Here is a 20,317-nt window from a genome sequence, read left to right on the forward strand (position 1 = left end):
CGAGAGCAAGAAGGGAGCAAGCCCCCCCTTTCCCCCCGAGTTGAGCAGCGGGCTGTGGTCACTGCTCCCCCCGGATCTTGTCTGAGCACCCGCCAGGATTGGCCACGCGCCCCCTGCCTCTGAACGGGCCGCGCGCTCAGCAGGGTCCGGGTGTCACGTCATCGCTCCCCCACCCCACCAGCCGAGAGCCGCCCGCGCGCCTCCGCACCCGGAAGCACTTTCCCTCACACGTCAGCAGCCGGCGTGTGACAGCCGGCGGCGGTTTGGCGGCCTGGAGCTCTCTCCCGGCCCCGCTCCCTGGCCCCCTCTCCCCCCCTCCCGTGCATGTTCTCTCGCTGCCTGCTGGTGCTCGCGGCTCGCCTCAGCCCTCGCGCGCGCTGCCTCCGAACCGCCGCCGCTCCTCGCCGCTGCCGCCTCCTCATGAAGCCGCTGGTTGTGTTCGTCCTGGGCGGGCCCGGGGCTGGTAAGGGGACCCAGTGCGCCCGCATCGTGGAGGTGAGAAGCGCAGCGGGGAGGGTCTCAGCGTCCGCAGGGAACCCCCGCTCCAGTGCCGCCGCCTCCTCCTCGGAGAGCGAGCGGACTACACCTCCCAGCATGCAACGCGGCGAGGGGCTCTTGGCATCTTCCCTGCGAAGCGAAGCGGGGCATGGCGGGACGGGTAGTCTTGTGGCTCAGCCTGCGCGGGGTCTCGTTTGCGTGGCCCTGCAGGGTTGAGCGGGGGCTTGGACATGGGGACCCCAGGGGTGGGGGTGGGGAGCGGCCCGTTATAATTGTCTCCCTGCGGTTCGGTTTCCGTTTTTAGGGGGTTAGGGAAGTTCTAGCTCTCAGTCTTGGTTAAAGGGGCAAAAGGCTGTTTTGGGTGCATTTTAAAAGAAACCCCCTCTTGTTTCTCCAAGTGCACGTTGGAGCCCCCACATTTCCCTTCTGGGCACCCAAACTGCACTCCCAGCCTCAGGGGCCCTCGCTCCTTCAGTGCAAAGCTGGGGAAATGGACATCTCTGCAAGGGGGGGGGTGTGGTAGAGGCACAGACGCCCATACTAGACAAGTATCAGAGGGGTAGCCGTGTTAGTCTGAATCTGTAAAAAGCAGCAGAGGGTCCTGTGGCACCTTTGAGACTAACAGAAGTATTGGGAGCATGAGCTTTCGTGGGTAAGAACCTCACTTCTTCAGATGCAAGAAGTGTTGCATCTGAAGAAGTGAGGTTCTTACCCACGAAAGCTTATGCTCCCAATACTTCTGTTAGTCTCAAAGGTGCCACAGGACATACTAGACAAGTCACACACTCTTGTGTTTATAGGCCAAGTTCTGTCTGCATGTTATCCACAGTATGCTGGGTAGAGGTAAGATTGGGGGTGCGGGTGGTATTGTGCGGGAAGATGTTCATGATTAACATCAATCACAGACCTAGTTAGAGCTGATGGGTGTGCTTGCCAGAGTCTAGGGACCTGTGTGTCCCATTTCCCCTTACCTTTCTGCCAGGGCCTCTGGATACATTTACACTGCTAAACCCGCAGCATCAACTCTGAGCCTGGGTCAGTTGAGGCCTGGTCTACACTAGAAAATTAGGTCAGTATAACTACATGGCTCAAGGGTGTGAAAAATCCACACCCCTGAGTGATGCAATTAAACCAACCTCTCATCCCCCAGGCATAGACAGTGCTAAGTCAGTGGGAGAATTCTCCTGTTTCCCTAGCTACTGCCTTTCAGGGAGGTGGAGTACCTACTTCAATGGGAGAACCCCTCCCACTGGAGTAGGTGTCTTCACTGAAACACTACAGTGGTGTAGCTGCACTGCTGCAATTTTTTCAGTGTAGACAAGGCCTGACTTGAATTGCAGGGTTAAAATTGCAGTGTGTAGACATTTGGACCCAGGCTCTGTTTGTAGTTCCTGGAAAAGTTGTTGGTAACCCTCCCTCGTGGAGTGGAACACAATCATACATAAACCATTAATAAATTTAAGAGAATGTCCTGCAAAGATACTGCGGGGAGTTTGCAATAGAAGGTACAATGGGTTTATTATTCCAGAGGTATATGGTGCTTTCATCATCATCATGTTCCTATTATGCCTCTAGTGCTTAGGGCAGTGATGAAGCTCATCCACTCCTGATGAAGCTCATCCACTCCTGTCTGTTTCTAGCAAGTCTTTCAATGGTTCCACAGCTTCCACAGCTCTTCGCCATGTTGTTTTCGGGCAGCCTCATTTTCGCTTGCCTTCAAGTGTCCATCTTATTGCTACTCTGGTGAGGGAATCAGTTTCCATCCGAAGCACATGACCGATCCATCTCCAACGTCTCCTAGCAATGACGGTGCTCAGATCCTCTTGGCTGCACTGTGTCAATAGATCTTGGTTTGAGATTATCAGAGTTGCGTACTTTCAACACTACTTTATAGTGCAGAATACTGGGGAATGAGAAAGTATGAGAAGTCCAAACTGTCTTCATTCCATACAACCTGCCTTAGAAAAATCCTCTGTATCTTTTGGCCCAGAACAATCTTAAACCAAAAATGATGCTTTACAGTAGTTTAAATACACAAATTGACAGCCAAAGATCCAGGTCCAAGTTCCAAAGAGTTTATGATCTAAACATACAACCAGTACAACAAGGGAGTTGATAATTCCGAGGGCAGATAATTTCCTCTGTGCCACTGTAAATTGTGAAAATAAAATTATATTATAAGCAACAATAGAAGTGAAATTTTGCTATGCGGCTGAACGTGATGGGGGTCACAAGTTATGCAGAGTGAATCTTTATGTGCTTTATGTGTGTCCTGTGTTAAATTAATCCTTGTCTTTTCTGCCATCAAAGATTTTCAAACTGGCATTAAGAGATTACATGATTTAATTATAGAATTTCACACAACTTTTCTAAATATTTAGAATTAATTTTAGTTTAACAGTACTTGAAGGTGGGAAAAATGTTTAGAAGAGTGGGGGGAATAGCTGATGATTAATAGCTGACAATTATTTACATACAGAAGCAGACCTCTTTAAAAATCAGGATGATGAAATTCTGTTCTGTTGGATAGTTATGGTATATTTAAGGTTAAATGCCTCCAAATAGAGCCTTTTAAAATGGAGTAGACGTGGATATTTTATGCATGATGAGTGCCATAAATGATGGAGGTTTGTCCACACCCACATGAAAGCAATGACTAAGAACCATAACAACGCCCATATTGCTTAAACTACAGAAGGAAAAACCGCAAATCCTGGCACTAGCATTTGTTTGTTTTCTAGTGATGCGTGGTAGAGTACCGTTCTAGTTTCTCCACTGTTCCATTATACCCTAGTTCTCCATACTGTATAACTTGGTTATCAAAATTTGGTCCAGACTGAAAACTGACATTTAAGATTTTATAAAGTGTTGTTGTAGCTGTGTTGGTCTCGGGATATGAGAGAGAGAGAGAGAAAAGGATACTGTCTCTCTAATTTAAGCTTTTAGCCACAAAAGGGTTTTCACCATAAGTTATGAATCTAACTCAAACAGGTTTTTTAAAAAAAATTAAGTTGTGGGATGTAAGGCTCGTAACTTTCAAAAAGCCTTTTTGTTACTTTGGGTCAAATCCTGTCCTTGGTACACAACAAACAAATAAGCGTCGACCATAGGGAAGTTTTGTAGAGCTGGAGGGAATATAATTACAAGCCATTAATGCAGCCTCAGGGCTGAAGTAGCTTATGTGGCTGCTGCCCCATACCTAGAAATATAAATCATTTTGGTTTGGTATCCTAAAGTAATTGGATAAAGACCACTTGAGGAGGAGGGAGTCAAATGAGTCATTGCTGCCTGAATTGTATCCACTACCAGAAAAGTATTACATGTTAACTTTGCTAGTAATAAATCTAGGAAGGGGAAATTCTTAGGAGTAAGCAGAGATGAAAGTAAGCGGTACGGGCCCGTACGGCGTACCGGTAAGAAAGTGGTCATCGGTGCAGGCTGGTACACAGCCGATGTTAAAGCGTTGCCGCGGCAGCGCTTTAAGGACCGTGCCGGCAGGACTGCTGACGGGGGTGGGGGGCAAAAGGGGCAGCTGCTCCGTGGCCTTTTAAATCGCCGCCGGAGCCCTGGGCGGCGCGGGCCAGGCAGTGCTGAAGGGCTGGCTAGGGGAGTCTGGCCCTAGCCCTGCCCCTTCTGCCCGAGGCCCCGCCCCTTCCAGGGGCCCAGAGCTGCCACCCCCCCCTTGCCCAGGAGCCCGGCCGCCCTTTGTACAGATAAGTCCTTTAAGTTACTTTCACACCCTGGGAGTAAGAGACATAGCAAATAGAACTAAGGCTATGTCTACACTGTCAATTGAATGACAAAAAACTTCTACCTCCAATGAGCAGGGTTAGCTTTATTGGCAGGAGAGCCTAACTTTTGTTTTTCAGAGGTGTTAAAAAACACACACACACACGAAAGACAAAAGTTTTGCCGACAACATCTCCTTTCTTGGCTTCTGGGAGAGAAAATAAATCTCTTTAGCTCCAGTTCATTTTCTAAATACTTGCCTTGCATGACACAAGAGAGAGCACTCCTCTGAGAGCCATAAAGAGATAGCTTCAACTCAACAGGCAGTAACCTGTTGAGTATCACTTCTCAGCAGTCTTCCATTTAAAGACTGGAAGTCAAGACTCTGCCACATTTATTTACCAGATTTAAAACTGTTTCCTTTGGATTTTGATCTCATCAAAGTCAACGAATGGATGTTTTGCCATTGAGTTACTATCATTTATTATTTGCATTACCATAGCATCTACGTGCCTCAATCATTGATCAAGATCCCATGGATGTGCTAGGTGCTGTACAAATAGAACAACAAGATGGTCCCTACTCCAAATAGATTACAATCTAAGTATAAGACAATAGACAACAGATGGAAACAGGGAGATACAATGAAACAACGAGATAGTACTGGTCATCATCGTAGGCAGTGGTGTCAGCAGACATAAGTTTTCCATAGACATCTCAGTGAAGGAGAGTTAGAAGAAGGATAATGAGGTAGCCTTATGGACGTTTACAGGGAGCTCCTCCCAAGCATGAGAGGCAGCATGGGAGAAAGCTGGAAGGTGTTTGAAAATTTAACAAGTTCTGGAGGAGCAGCCCAACTAATCCATTCTGAAAAGCATTCCAGATTAGAATTTAATGTAATTGGAAACATCCCTATTTAACAAGCTCACTTTAAAATACTTCTGTCTTGCTCTTTCCTGTTCAGCTATTTAAAACTATTTTAGTTTGCTGTTGTAAAGAGAATTCCAAAGATTGAGTCGATATTTCTACTTGCATGAAAAGAAAAAATGCGGAGGAAAATTAAATGGTGCTGTAATCCCATGAAACCAAGGGGATTATTTTTTTTCTTCTTCTTTTCTCCTTAATGTTTAACTTAATGTTAAAAATATCATGATTCTTTAATTGTAGCAAGAAGAGCTACATGTTAATTTTGGTTCTGGACAGTAAAACTTCTTGTTTATAAAAAGCTTTACTCTGGTTTATGGCTTCTGCAGTTCATAGTTAATATGTAAATAAGCATATCTAAATGCAATGCCCATTTGAATAAAAATACAGTAAAGTAATAGAGAACGTAGCTAGAGTTTCTCTTCATGGTCATTTAGGGCAAAATCTTGCATGCTTTATTTTTTTTCTCCAGCTGTCTGCAGTTTTTTGGGGATTTAAGTAATTATATAGTTTCTTAAATTGTGATTATAGCAAAACTGCCTTTCCAGGCTTCTGTGGGTAGAGTTGGAAAGCAACTAAATGTTTTTAAGCTTGCTTGGTGAGTTGTGTAATGTGTCTACTGTATTTATTTAGTAGCCAAGTTTTTAAATCCCAAGATCACAGCCATAAAAGGGAAGTATGCACATTATTATTCTGCCCAGGCTCCTTTTTTGAAATTTGCTGTGGCTATCACTGCAGCCAAGCGGATAACCCTAAAGTCTGTTTTTTTTTGTTCTCTACTGAAACTTAGAGTAAAGATGTACGTACGTACTCTATTTTGTATTCGTAGAATTGTAATTTACTTTTGGTACGTTCCTAGGTTATGTCTCTAATACCTGTTTTATAGAACCTAGCTATGTGTAATCTTGTTACATTTTTATGTAATATTAAAAACTTACTTTTTAAAAAGACCTTAGGTACTTGACATTTCTGTAGTTAACTGACACTGGTACAACTATCAAAATTCTCCTTTTCTAACTTTTTCCTGCTGGGATTTATCATTCTGAACCTGAAATCTGTTCTCTGTACAGTATGATCACATATGTATTTTATTTCTGGTGTCTAGATTCTGTGGTGATGGGTGCCTTAGAAAAGCATAGGTCTAACACATGCTTTTCGGTGAGGTTTTATGTTAGAGCGTTTTAATGTTTTTAAAATGCCTTAATTGACCACAAAATACAAGGGTGATAGCAGTATTTAGTCTAAACATATATCTGTATGGTATGTTTGCATATAGACTCCCTGCTGTATTTCTGTCTATACAGTTTATTGAGAGATTTCTAATAGCATCAGTCTAGCTGCTTAGCCTGGACTGCCACATCAGCACTAGGGGAAGACACTAGCTTCTCTCGTGGATTACCCGTGTCACAGCCTGACACTGTCCCTCTCCCTGGAGACTGCCACCTGGCTCAACATATGTGCTGAGTTTCCTGGTTTCAATGTATGCATATAATTGAAATGCATACAAAACAGGGATTTTTTTTTCCTTTGAAAAATAAGAATAAAGAAACCAGGACAACTTCATCAAAACTATCTAATATACATATAGTTCCTACTACTAAGTATGTTACATCCCCAAAGCATTAGCGAACATTAACTCATTCTCACAACGCTGTTAGGCATTTGGTTAGTAATGTTATCCCCATTTAGCAAATAGGGAAACTGGAATACAGCTGGGTGAAATTTTTTGACCAAAACATTTTTTGGCAAATATGCAAGTTGGATGACATCAAAACATTTTGCCAATTCACGTTGATTTTGCCAGATTGTTTTGCTCAATGACAAAAAAAAAAAAAAACCCCACTCCTAAAAAAAAAAAATCAAAACATTTTGTTTTGACATTTTGTAAATTAAACGTTTCCAATTTTTTATCAGAGGGGTAGCTGTGTTAGTCTCTATCCACAAAAACAACGAGGAGTCCGGTGGCACCTTAAAGACTAACAGACTTATTTGGGCATAAGCTTTTGTGGGCAAAAAAACACTTCAGATGCATGGAGTGAAAATTACAGATACAAGCATACACCACTGACTGCCTGAGGAAACTACAATGCATTGGTGATCTTCCTGAAAACGCCATCCTGGCCACCATGGACGTAGAAGCTCTTTACACCAATATTCCACCTGAGGATGGACTACAAGCTGTCAGGAACAGTATCCCTGATGAGGCCACAGCATACCTGGTGGCTGAGCTTTGTAACTTTGTCCTCACCCACAACCATTTCAGATTTGGGGACAACTTATACCTTCAAGTCAGCGGCACTGCTATGGGTACCCACATGGCCCCACAGTAAGCCAACATTTTTATGGCTGACTAAGAACAACGCTTCCTCAGCTCTCGTCCCCTAGCGCCCCTCCTCTACTTGCGCTACATTGATGACATCTTCATCATATGGACCCACGTGAAGGAGGCCCTTGAAGAATTCCATCTGGATTTCAACAATTTCCATGCCACCATCAATCTCAGCCTGGAGAATCTCATTCTTACCTACATGCCTCTAGCTTCCATCCAGGACACATCACACAGTCTACAGCCTTTGTCTACATATTGTCTACAGCCAAGCCCTAAGATACAACCGCATTTGCTCCAATCCCTCAGACAGAGACAAACACCTACAAGATCTTTATCAAGCATCTTAAAACTACAATACTCACCTGGGGAAGTGAGGAAACAGATTAACAGAGCGAGATGGGTACCCAGAAGTCACGTACTACAGGCCAGGCCTAACAAGGAAAATAACAGAACACCACTGGCCATCATGTACAGCCCCCAGCTAAAACCTCTCCAGCACATCAACAACTATCTACAACCTATCTTGGAAAATGATCCCTCACTCTCACAGACCTTGGGAGGCAGGCCAGTCCTCGCTTACGGATAGCCCCCCAACCTGAAGCAATCACACACCACAGAAACACTAACCGAGGAACCAATCCCTGTAACAAACCCCGTTGCCTACTCTGTCCCCATATCTACTCTAGCGACACCATCACAGGACCCAATCATATCAGCCACACCATCAGGGGCTCATTCACCTACACATCTACTAATGTGATATATGCCATCATGTGCCAGCAATGCCACTCTGTCATGTACATTGGCCAAACCGGAGAGTCTCTACATAAAATAATAAATGGACACAAATCAGACATCCGGAATGGTAACATACAAAAGCCAGTAGGAGAACACTTCAATCTCCATGGACATTCAATAACAGATTTAAAAGTAGCCATCCGTCAACAACAAAAAATTCAAAAACAGACTTCAAAGAGAAACTGCAGAGCTACAATTCATATGCAAATTTAACACCATCAATTTGGGCCTGAATAGGGACTGGGAGTGGCTGGCTCACTGCAGAAGCAATTTTCCCTCTCTTGGTATTGATACCTCCTCATCAATTATTGGGAGTTGACCACATTCACCCTAACTGAATTGGCCTAGTTATCACTGATTCTCCACTTGTAAGGTAACTCCCTTCTCTTTATGTGCCAGTATACTTATGCTTGTATCTGTAATTTTCACGCCATGCATCTGAAGAAGTGGGTTTTTACCCACGAAAGCTTATGCCCAAATAAATGTGTTAGTCTTTAAGGTGCCACCAGACTCCTCCAATTTTTTATTTGACATAACTTTTCACTTTGAAATTTCCTTTCTTTTTATTTTAAAAAGAACTAAAAATTTAAAACATGTTCAAATGAAATGAAACATTTTGTTTGGTTCACAACTGTTTTTTAAAAAAAGAATGATACAGACTAACAGGGCTACCACTCTGAAAACTATTTTTAGCAGTTTCTCGGAATTGCCAACAGACCAAAAAATCCATTATTCACACAGCTTTTACAGCGGAGTATAAGTGATTTGTCCAAGTCCACAGAAGGTGTCAGAGTCAGAAGTAGAAAGCAGGTATTTCTGGCTTCCAGCACTGTGCTTGGAGCATGCTGCCTTTCTAAATAAAGAACTCTAGTCAAAACATATAGTAGTCCCATATCTGCAGCAAAGGTAGGTAGTTATTTTAAAATACAAGCCTGCCTTTAAGCTTACCAAGTAAAGCAGTTGTTTTGACTCCTTTTCACTTGCTAAATTAAAATTTAATCTACTGGCTAACATTGTCAGTGAATTTCTAAATAGCCATGTATTTTGGGTGGGGCTGCAACATGTATCCTTTAGTCTTTTGGTTTACTTTAAACATCTAATTCATTACAAGGGGTAAAATTTTCAAATGTGTCTTAAGTGACTAAGGGCTTGTCTACACTTAAAACACTACAGCAGCACAGTGTAGAAGACACTACCTACACCCACGGGAGGGGTTCTCCTGTTGGCAAAGATAATCCACCTCCCCATGAAGCAGGAACTTCAATCTAGTGCTGTCTACGTGGGGACTTAGGCTAGGTCTATACTACCCGCCTGAATCGGCGGGTAGAAATCGACCTCTCGGGGATCGATTTATCGCGTCCCGTTGGGACGCGACAATCGATCCCCGAATCGGCGCTCTTACTCCACCAGCGGAGGTGGTAGTAAGCGCCGCCGACAGAAAGCCGCAGAAGTCGATTTTGCCGCCGTCCTCACAACGGGGTAAGTCGGCTGCGATACGTCGAATTCAGTTACGCTATTCACGTAGCTGAATTTGCGTATCTTAAATCGACTCCCCCCTGTAGTGTAGATGTACCATGAGATCAGTTTAACTATGCCACTTGGGGTGTGTGGATTTTGCGCACCCTTGACCAACGTAGTTAAACCAAAATAAGTTTTGAGTGTTGACCAGCCTAAGGAGCCTATGTCTCATTTTCAAAAGTCACATAGGCATTTTTGAAAATTTTTACTCAAGGTGCCACAGTCTGCCAGGCTTCCTGCACATATTGGGTATACTGTGAAATCATGACAAGAGGCTGAAAATAGAATGCTTGTTATCCAAACTGACTATTATTGGCTGTAAGTTTGCCTTTTTATTAATAGGATAATGTAATTAATTTTAACAGCTAGGTTAATTTAGTATACTTACTCAGAGGAATTTTCATGTGCTTAACACTATTGTTATATGTATTTCAGAAATATGGGTACACCCACCTTTCTGCAGGCGATCTCCTTCGAGATGAACGAAAAAGGCCAGGCTCTCAGTATGGAGAACTAATTGAAAAATATATTACAGAGGGAGCAATCGTACCAGTTGAGATTACTATCAGCTTGTTGAAGAGGGTAAGAAAAGTGAATGTTGTCTTGATGGCTCACCTTTCCAAGCAAACAAGGTAGTGGATGTAGCCTGAGAAAACATTTCCCTCCCTTTGAAGTGAGCAAGAGGATAATGATAGGCAATGGGTGCATGTTGTATACCTTGCTTCTCCTTAAAATCACATATGGCTATGTTATGGTCCTTACAGAAGGCAAGAGGTAATGCCTTTCATTACATAAAGCACAAAGAGGGCACTTTATACATTTTATTATTTTTATAATGTTTTCTCTAACGTTTTTAACTGAAACTAACTCAAAACCGAGTGCATTCAGGGCACATTGTATTTTGTAAGAGTACATTTCAGCATCTTGTAGAATATAAAAATAACTTCCCCAACCAGATTTGTGCACAGCATGAGATTGTTGAGATCTTGCTTGACAAGTTGGAGCCCAGAGTAAACTCTTACATCCTTTGAAATTGTAAAACAATGAATCGTGAAGTTTATATCAATAATATTACTGCTAAAGCTGTTGTGGCAAATGGCCGCGGCTATTGTGGTGGGTCCCGTGCTTTTCCGTGGTGTGATGGGTTAGGGTGCTACCCCTTGCCCCCATTCTTGGGCGTTGACAGCTCCGATAGTGCCCTGGTGGGGGGGAGAAGGGGAGTGGGGAAGGGACCTGGGTCCGCCCTCTACTCCGGGTCCCAGCCCCTTCAGCTTCGCAGGCTTCGTACTCTCTTTCCCCTTGGGCAGGGTTTCTCTTGGACCTCTGTGCTGGGGGAGTCCCTTTGCTCTGCTTGGGCAGGGTTTCCCTTCCCCTGGTACTCTGATCCTCTGGTCAATAACAGTACTCAGCTCTCCTTGCCTTTGGCTGTCTGACTGAAGCAGGGTTTTTTTATTAGGTCTCTGGCAGGGCCATAATTGGCTCCAGTACTCTTAATTAACCTGTAGTAACCTTTCCTCAGTCCGCAGGGAATAAGGCCCCGATCATCCTGGGGCTTATGTACCTCCCATCTATCACTCTCCTGCTGCCCTCTGGCCCTGGCGTATCACACTGTGAAGCAGTGAAATAATGAGAGTGCCTTTAAGACAGTAGAGGAGTACATTCTGTAGATACGTGAATGACCAAGTTATGTTGATTAGTACCCCCCCACAATACACCTTTCAAGATCCATGGGTCCTACACATGCCTATCATAACATGTGGTACATCTCATCCAGTGCACCAAAAGCCCCAATGACAACTATCTGAAATAAAACAATCATTATGCTCTGAATTGAACTCAGACAGAAAAATTATAAAAGAAAATCACCATATCATCCATGGGTGAACATTTTTCACAAAGTGATCACCCCGTATCTGACCTCTCAGGCCTTATCCTCAAAGGAAGTCTGCACACCTTCAAAAGATGAGCTGGGGAGCTTAAATTCGTAGCTTTGCTAGACGCTAAATATCATGGACTTAATAAAAAGCAACAGAGGGTCCTGTGGCACCTTTGAGACTAACAGAAGTATTGGGAGCATAAGCTTTCGTGGGTAAGAACCTCACTTCTTCAGATGCAAGCTCCCAATACTTCTGTTAGTCTCAAAGGTGCCACAGGACCCTCTGTTGCTTTTTACAGATTCAGACTAACACGGCTACCCCTCTGATACATGGACTTAATAAAGACACTCGGACAGGTGACACGTGGGAGGGACACCGGGGGGACACCAGCTAGGGGGAGCACGTGACCCCCCCCACATGACTCCTCGACCCAGCCTGGGACCCCCCGCACTCTCACCATACCACGTTACCTGGGGGGGGGAAGGGAGCTCTGTCCTCCTGCTGTGCCAGCTCTCCCTGGCATATGGAGCCACTCCCAGATGCTGCCCGGTGCAGCGCAGCGGCTGCCTGGGAGAGTGCAGCTGCCTGGGAGCATGTAGCCACTGCGCTGCACCGGGCAGCATCCCAGGCAGCATGGCCAGAAGAGGAGAGGCTCTGGCCCTGCCTCTTCCCTTCCGGCTCTGGCCCCACCCCTTCATCTCCCCAGCTGCTGGCCCCTCCTTTCCTCTCCCCTCCCCTGGCATTTGGGGAGGGGCGTGTGACCCTTTGGGCCCCTCCTGCTCTTCCCTCTTTTTTTTTTGTCCTATGACTGCAGAGGTGTTAACTGGCCACTACATCTTAAATGGTCTCTTACAATGTGTGTTAACTCCTTATGCTAAACAATCTGTTCGACCTTGTATTCGGTGTGAAAGTCTGGATACCTCACTTTTCCCATACCTGAAGAGTTCTGTGTCCGCTCCAAAGCTTGTCTCTTTCACTAACAGACATTGTCCAATAAAACTATCAAGTTAAAAGTTTGTAAATCATGTCAACATCTGACCAAAATTTAAGAGGCAAATATATTATTTTGTGTGTAAGAAGTTATTGAACTGAACTCTGCTATCTATTAGGCTATGGATCAAACAATGGCTGCCAATGTCCAAAAGTACAAATTCTTGATTGATGGATTCCCCAGAAATGAAGACAATCTTCAAGGCTGGAATAAGACTATGGATGGAAAGGCAGACGTGTCTTTTGTTCTGTTTTTTGACTGTGACAACGAGGTATTGAAATATCATTGCTGTGTACTTTTCTCACATGTTGTATGATGAGAGGCAGACAGCGAGAACAGTAAAACTGTGTTGGAGGGACTGAATTTTCCAATATGTATGAGCATTAGCAACATGAGAAGGAAGTCCTGGACTATGACTACTGAGGTTTTTTGGCAGTTCTCTTGGCAGCTATAAAACTTCTTGTGTAAAATGGGGTTAATAATCTGACCTCCTTTTGTAAAATGGTTTTAGATCTAAGTATTGCTGTTATTGCGTTCTTCAGAATAGCAAGTGTCCAGTTGCGTAAAGAAATTATATTGAACAACAATTCTGAACAATTTCGTTTTTCCTTAAGAACCCTTTGAAATCAAAAGGATTGCATCACATAAGAATACACAAGATGCTCTTGTGACGTTAGGAAAACTTTCCACCTACAGTGTGTATAGCCTGATGCCATAGTTGAGAGCAGAATCAATTTGCCAGCATCTTCCTCTGATCACTTCTAAGGTGCTGGCAGAGTGATTCAAAATTTTTCATAGTTGGTGAATTTTACTAGGACGCTGAGTAATCAAAACAACTTTTCTAAATGAGTAACTAGATTACAATTAAAAGAACAAGGAGACTAACACGGCTACCATTCTGAAACCTAGATTACAATGGTATTCTGACAATGATGTATTAAATTAAAATAACAAATGCCATGATATACTCTATAATATGCCATTGCCCTTGAGGTGTAAGCATTAAAACTACTCAGAAACTGAAAGTTTTAAAATGTTAGATAGATTGACCTTCTGTGGAACTTTTTTTTTTTTTTTTTATTTTAAAAATCTACTTTTCATTTTTTTTTCAATTTCAAAATAGCAAATTTTCAATTTTGGGAAAAAATCCCATAGTTAAACTGATCAGTCAAACTTGGGAATTCAAAAGATGACAAGCTGAAAAAAACATGCCAAAGAACAAGCAACAGGCTAAATTTTTCCATCAGAAATTTCTATCAATCAGATACATTAGAGGGGGAAAAAAAAAAAAACTGAATGAAAACTTTCATTTTTGAAAAAGGATAATTTCTTCCCCTCCCCAAAAGTTCTTGTTCAAATTGTTTTGACTAGCTCTAGTAATCTACAATAATAACTGAATGGTCTTTTACTTTATTTAAGTTAAATCAGGGATGTATTCCATATGAAAAATTGTTTTAAAAGATCCCTCTCTTGCATTTTGACATATATCAAAAATTGTTTGCCATATATTATCAAGATTATTCATTTAACATTAAAATGTAACCATAATTTTATATGTATTCAATAACTATTAACCATAGTTATACTTTATTAACAATATATATTACAGATCAGAATAATGTAATAAATACAGTGATATTGACTGAACAAAAATTAAGACGCTTGTCATTCAGACCTAGTAAGTTAACATGTAGTATGTGTACCTTAAATATTATAAAAACAACAAAGGGTCCCGTGGAACCTTAAAGACTAACAGATTTATTTGGGCATAAGCTTTCGTGGGTAAAAAACCACTTCATAAAGACTAACAGATTTATTTGGGCATAAGTTTTTGTGGGTTAAAACCACTTCTTCAGAAGTGGCATCTGAAGAAGTGGTTTTTTAACCACGAAAGTTTATGCCTAAATAAATCTGTTAGTCTTTAAGGTGCCACCGGACTCCTTGTTTTTTTTGTGGATACAGACTAACACAGCTACCCCCTGATACTTACATATTATAGGCTTGCATTTTCAAAGGAGACTAATGATTTTTTTTTTATGTATTCATTTTTAGTGGCCAAACGTGACACTTAAAGAGTCTGATTTTCAGACAGTGCTGAACATCAGCTCTCTGAAAGTTAGGTATTCAATCTTAGTATCTCAGATTGGGCACCCAAAATCATTAGTCACTTTTGAAACTGTAAGCCATCACCTTCCCCGCTCCCCCCTCACCACACCCCCCTTTCCCAAGCCACAATTAAAAAGGCAGGTGAATCAAAAACTAATTCATATTACTGTCTAGATCTAGCTAATCTTTTGTAAAATATATGCACTGAACCATGTGTGCGCATGCTCAGTCTCCCTCAAATCTGTTTTGCACGTTAATGAACTAGGCCTATTGAACAAAGGACAAAGACTTAATAACAAACCTATCTTCAGATATATAAAGATAATAGTCACATGCTTTTAAGAGTTCATTCTGTGTTTGTTGTTAGATATGTATTGACCGATGCCTTGAAAGAGGAAAGAGCAGTGGTAGGAGTGATGACAACCGAGAGAGTCTAGAAAAGAGGTACTGTACCCAGAACTTTTCATAGTTATGTTTCTTGTTTTCTTTGTATGATGTGATACATGTTTTTCTGTCTTATAGACTTCACACATACCTGCAGTCAACTAAGCCCATAATAGACCAATATGAGAAAATGGGGAAAGTCAGGAAAGTGGATGCCTCTAAATCTGTTGATGAAGTAAGTTTCAAGGACAAATAAATTTTGGGGCTTACAGTAACATGGTATATATTTTTGGATCCCTTCTTCTGAGATGTAGAGTCAATGATATCCCTTCTCTCCATCCTTTACATATAGTCTTCCTCTTTTTGGTGTGTCTATGAAATGTCAAATACTGTACAACAATTTTTTTTTTTTGGTGGTAGGGTTCTTACAAGAGCTCCCCATTTTATCACCTTTAATCACCTCCTTTTTCTGCTCCTCAAAAACTGCCTTCTCACAGGAAGAGAGGAGGGCTAGAGAGGGCTCCATGTAGTAAGTCACCTGGGGTTGTGATGTCCTTCCTGTTCACCCCAGGGCTGAATGCATTGTATCACAATGCTATTAGCCTTTGTGCGTTCAGGACCAAGGCACCAAGCTCTAGTTCTTAACACTGAGACCCAGTGAAACAAGGTATTATGCAATCCCAGACCAGTCACCAGGCTGGATCATAATATAGATTTTTCCATCTACTCTTCCAAGGCCTGGTCTACACTGGCGGGGAGGATCAATCTAAGTTACGCGACTTCAGCTACGTGAATAACGTAGCTGAAGTCGACGTACTTAAATCGACATACAGTAGTGTCTTCACTGCAGTGAGTCGACTGCTGCCGCTCCCCCATTTCGCAGCGGTGGAGTACAGGAGTCAACGAGAGAGTGCTCTGGGGTTGATTTATCGCCTCTAGACCAAACGCAATAAATCGACCCCTGCTGGATTGATCACTGCCCGCCAATCCGGCGGGTAGTGTAGACATACCGCAAGAGAGTTCTGGGGAGCAAAGGTCGATCAGGATTCACTTACCTAAACCTCAAGGATGATTGAAAGCTGGGTGTTTGGGTACATTTCTAATTGAAATTGATTCTGTCTAGTCAAATTTGGCCCAGAGTTTAGAATTTGTTAAAATATATTTTTATGAAACCTAAAACCAAATGAAATGTGTTAAGAATTGATGTAAATAGCATCTGAAGGAAGACATTTGCAGTGCACACAACTGGAAGTTTTATTGCTTCTACAAAACTCAGGAACTATGCTTCATATTCATAAGCTCTGTCTACTGCCACCTTGGCTATTAACTAATTATTTACATATATACAGATAGAGCACTCCTGTGTTTCCATACATTGAATTTTTTTCCTCCTCATCTGGGAACCAGTTTTATTTCAAACAAATATTCCCGTACAATTCAAACACTGCAGTTTTTATACCAGCGCATGGAAATATGAAAATGAAGTCAAATAGAAACTAACTAAAAACAAAAATGAAATTTATTAGCCTCTTTTCATTATTGAAGCTGAATGAAATGCAAAAACTAAACATTATAAGTAGAAAAAAGTTTTGGTTTTACTAATCATGGGTGTTACCCTCATATCAAAGGTTGGGAAATTGGGCCTCCATTTTGCAATTAGTTCAGTACATACAGATCACTTGTAGTCAAGCCACAAGGGTTCAGCTACCTGGATCTGCTTGTGGCAGAGGCCTGGTTTTTTTTTTAAACTGTGTTTTTGTTGTTTAGATTTTGGTTTTTAATTTAATATTCCTTTTGAAGAGTTTTCTGCTAAAGACGGTTTGCTCTCATGCTGCTACACACACACAAAAAATGTAATAATGTTGATAACCTAAAAAAAAAAAATAGATGGAAATGAGAGACTAAATAGGATTTGGTGCCAGATTCCCTCCCCTCTATTCTGATATGCACGTCTTTTAAAAAATTAACTACGTATTGTACATTTTAAAAAACATTGATTTCCCATCAGTAACTGTGTGGGGTGGTCTAATTGCTGAATATTTAACGTTCCATAGTTTTAATTAAATGTTTCTCTCTTTCAGGTTTTTGGTAAGGTTGTGAAAATTTTTGACAAAGAAGGCTAGTTCCATTCTTGAAAGTTCTCTTGAAATTGTGCTTGAATCTTGGTTTAATAGCTGCTACTAAATTCAACACTTTTGTAATCATTTTAAAGGTTTTTTTAAATGTTTCTTGTATTCACAGATAGTTGGAAAAGCAATTAATTGAAAATGAAATTGTTTTTAAATAGGAATGGATTCATTTATTGTGGCTATAGTAGACAATACATTTCAGGATTCTTCTCGAACTTCAGTTACTTACAAAATAAAGATAGTAGTCAAAATCGATCTGGAGAGACTATCAATCCTTTTACAGTTTGCCATTCATGGGCAGCCCTTCTTATTTCTTATTGCCATAAATCTGTTTTTAAGAGTCCAGTAAATAGCAATGTTAAGCAGCAGGGCCTACATATCTTCTTTTTATTTTTAAACAAAACTCTCAGCCTGTTTTTGGACCAAACTTAGGAAACTTTTTCCAAATAAAATTTTATGCAATTGATTGTTCTTTTATCCCACAGCTGAATTCTGTAAACAGAACTGTAAAATTAGCATGTGCATTTGTTTTAGAACTTCTTGTCTAACTAATTTAATACAGTGTGAAGCTGTTCAGCAATAGATGTACAAAGTGCTTTGGTAAAGTACTCTCTTATGACTCTGGGTGCATACCATGTGTAGTAACTTATTGAGTACTTAGAGAAAATGTACCCCCTTTGTATAGTCGTCATATGCAAGGGGTTAAGAATAGAATTGCGGTCAGTTTAGTGTCTATGCACTCACTTTGTGATGGTAATTATGCTCTTAAGTATAATGAAGTTGTTAGACAGTGACAAACCTCCAAGAAGATGTATAGTAAAACTATTCTTTTAACAGTTCTGTTTTTGTAACAAATGAAAGGGCATTTCTGTATTATTGAATATTGTCTTGTTGAATACTTTAAGGTTTGTTATATAGGGAAAGAGATTTTTATGGTTAAACTTGTAGTTTCCCTAAAATTATATAATTTTAATAGTTTGTTTTAAAAAGTTTTTTTTTAATTATTGCATTTCGTTTGACCAGTTTGAATTTTTTTAAAAAACGTTTCATTCCCTTAAACAAATTAGTTCATGCTTTATGGCATTATCTTGAATTAGTGCAGTTGTCAACAGTAATAGTTGGAATAAACAAGTGACTGGTTGAAACAAGCCATCATGTATTAAAGTATTGTACAGTTGTGATATAGTTATGACTTTCTTTTGTTAAATACCATTTTTTCCACAAGCTTTAATGTTCATAGCCGTATATGGGTCCAGTCCTGCATTCCTCATGCACCCAAAACTTTCATTAAAGGACATCCAGAAACCTGAGGATGAGTATTTTAACTTTTTTTTTTTTTTTTTTGCGTTATCCATTAAGATTATTTTTGCTACATCAGCTGCTGCTATAATTGGATGTGATACTCTAACAGACGTTGTGATGTATAGGGGGGAACGGTTTTGAATTTTTGGGCTTCAGCTCATCTTTAAATCCTACTTGGAGAAGTCACAAGTGAGTTAATGGTAGTTTTGATTTTTAATCACGCATATTTTGGTCCTGATCCTGCACTTGGATCTTCTCATGCCAACTCTTGCATGAGGCTCTGTTTACTTTATTGAGGCTTATAAGACTGTGGGTTCAGAGTTTTTCATATGCAATGGAACATAGCTAAAAGAGATTTTCCCCCCAACACATTGGATGTTTAAAATCGGATTATTGAGCACAAATAGTATGAAGCTTAGTAACACAGAAAATATGCACCATGCCTTGTTCCTGAGAATTTGGAAGTGTTTCACAAAATCCTTTAAATGCTTTCACCTGATTAATTCCCCCCCTTTTCAGAACTACTGAACTCTGTTTTCCGTGTCTAAATGTGCTGACCTAAGACAGGATGAAATGGAACTACAGTTCTGATATAAAAGCTAAAATCAAGACTCAATCACTTTTGTAGGCAGATTGAAGAAATCTCTCTCAATATGTAAATATTTATTTTGGTGTTACTTTAATAATATTGGCTTTTAAGAGTTCTACTAAGAATAGATACTCTGTTTCCTCTCATCATATACCTTACCATGTATTTAAGAGCTGAAGCCAAATAAGTAGCAGTTACTTGGGAATAAGTTTAAAAAAAACTGTTTTAAAAACAAAAAATGTTGGCAATATTGAATTTGGACTAAATGTGCATTTTGTCCTTTGAATAATTTTGTCCTTCTGTTTATTGAAGATGCCGTTAATGTGGCACTTAGATTTATTCAAGATGAGACATAATTGAAATTAAATTAAATAAAAAAATAGAAGTAATATATCAATGTGTCTTTTCCATGTAGCGGCGTACTGTACAAAGAATTTGAGTAGTTCGGCCAATACATTTTGCTCTGTGGCTTCATCCAAGTTCCTGGCTTACATTTATGATCTGCCATGAAAAATGACAAATTAAGGATATATTCCTATACTTAAACACACAGGTTCCAAGGTCAGAAAAGGAGGCCCCAGAGACCCTACTCAACCCAGGTTAAGAACTGGACGCATACAGTATTTGAAAATATGGCTTTGCTCCTTCTCTCTGATATGTATATAATGTTATCTAATCATGCAGTGATCATTCATCTGATCCTGATCTGATTCTGTGAAAGAAAAAGGACCCATCAGTGTTGGGACATGGATCAAAAAAGCTGTTTCTGGTCTACAACTGCTATCAAAAGGATCATATTTCTTTCCCTTCCACCCCCGACCCCCCAGAGCTTTATTCAACCATGCAGCCAAGGCACTGCAAGCTCCTGTAGCCATCTCTGTGCTCTCAAGGGAACTTTTCACCTTGGAGCTAGTATGGATGTCCTTTCGCTGTCTGAGTTCCCCCATAATTCTTTTCAATGGCACTTGGTCTTCTCTAAGTGTGTCGGCCCCGTGCGCAGCCTGTTGACTCTTAGATGCCCCATAAATCTGGCTTCCTCAATAGAACCCCATTATTGGCTGTAGACGAGACATTTGTGATTCATTTTTCCACTTAAGAGTTGTATTTTTCTCTTTGTAGCTTTAAAGGCACTATTTCAGATGC

The 20,317-nt window shown here is 41.0% G+C and overlaps 1 protein-coding gene across 1 annotated transcript; it reads left to right on the forward strand.

Moving 5' to 3' along the window:
• The first annotated feature begins 190 nt into the window (after positions 1 to 190).
• On the forward strand, positions 191 to 19,565 carry CMPK1 (cytidine/uridine monophosphate kinase 1). Its single transcript, XM_005284891.5, has 6 exons — positions 191 to 495; positions 10,232 to 10,378; positions 12,783 to 12,935; positions 15,138 to 15,214; positions 15,293 to 15,389; positions 17,236 to 19,565. The coding sequence occupies exons 1-6, from the start codon at positions 325 to 327 to the stop codon at positions 17,275 to 17,277; spliced, it is 687 nt and encodes a 228-aa protein (XP_005284948.1). The 5' UTR covers positions 191 to 324; the 3' UTR covers positions 17,278 to 19,565.
• Positions 19,566 to 20,317: the final 752 nt, after the last annotated feature.

This window comes from Chrysemys picta, chromosome 8, assembly GCF_011386835.1.
Source record: "Chrysemys picta bellii isolate R12L10 chromosome 8, ASM1138683v2, whole genome shotgun sequence".
In the NCBI taxonomy this organism is placed as follows: domain Eukaryota; kingdom Metazoa; phylum Chordata; order Testudines; family Emydidae; genus Chrysemys; species Chrysemys picta.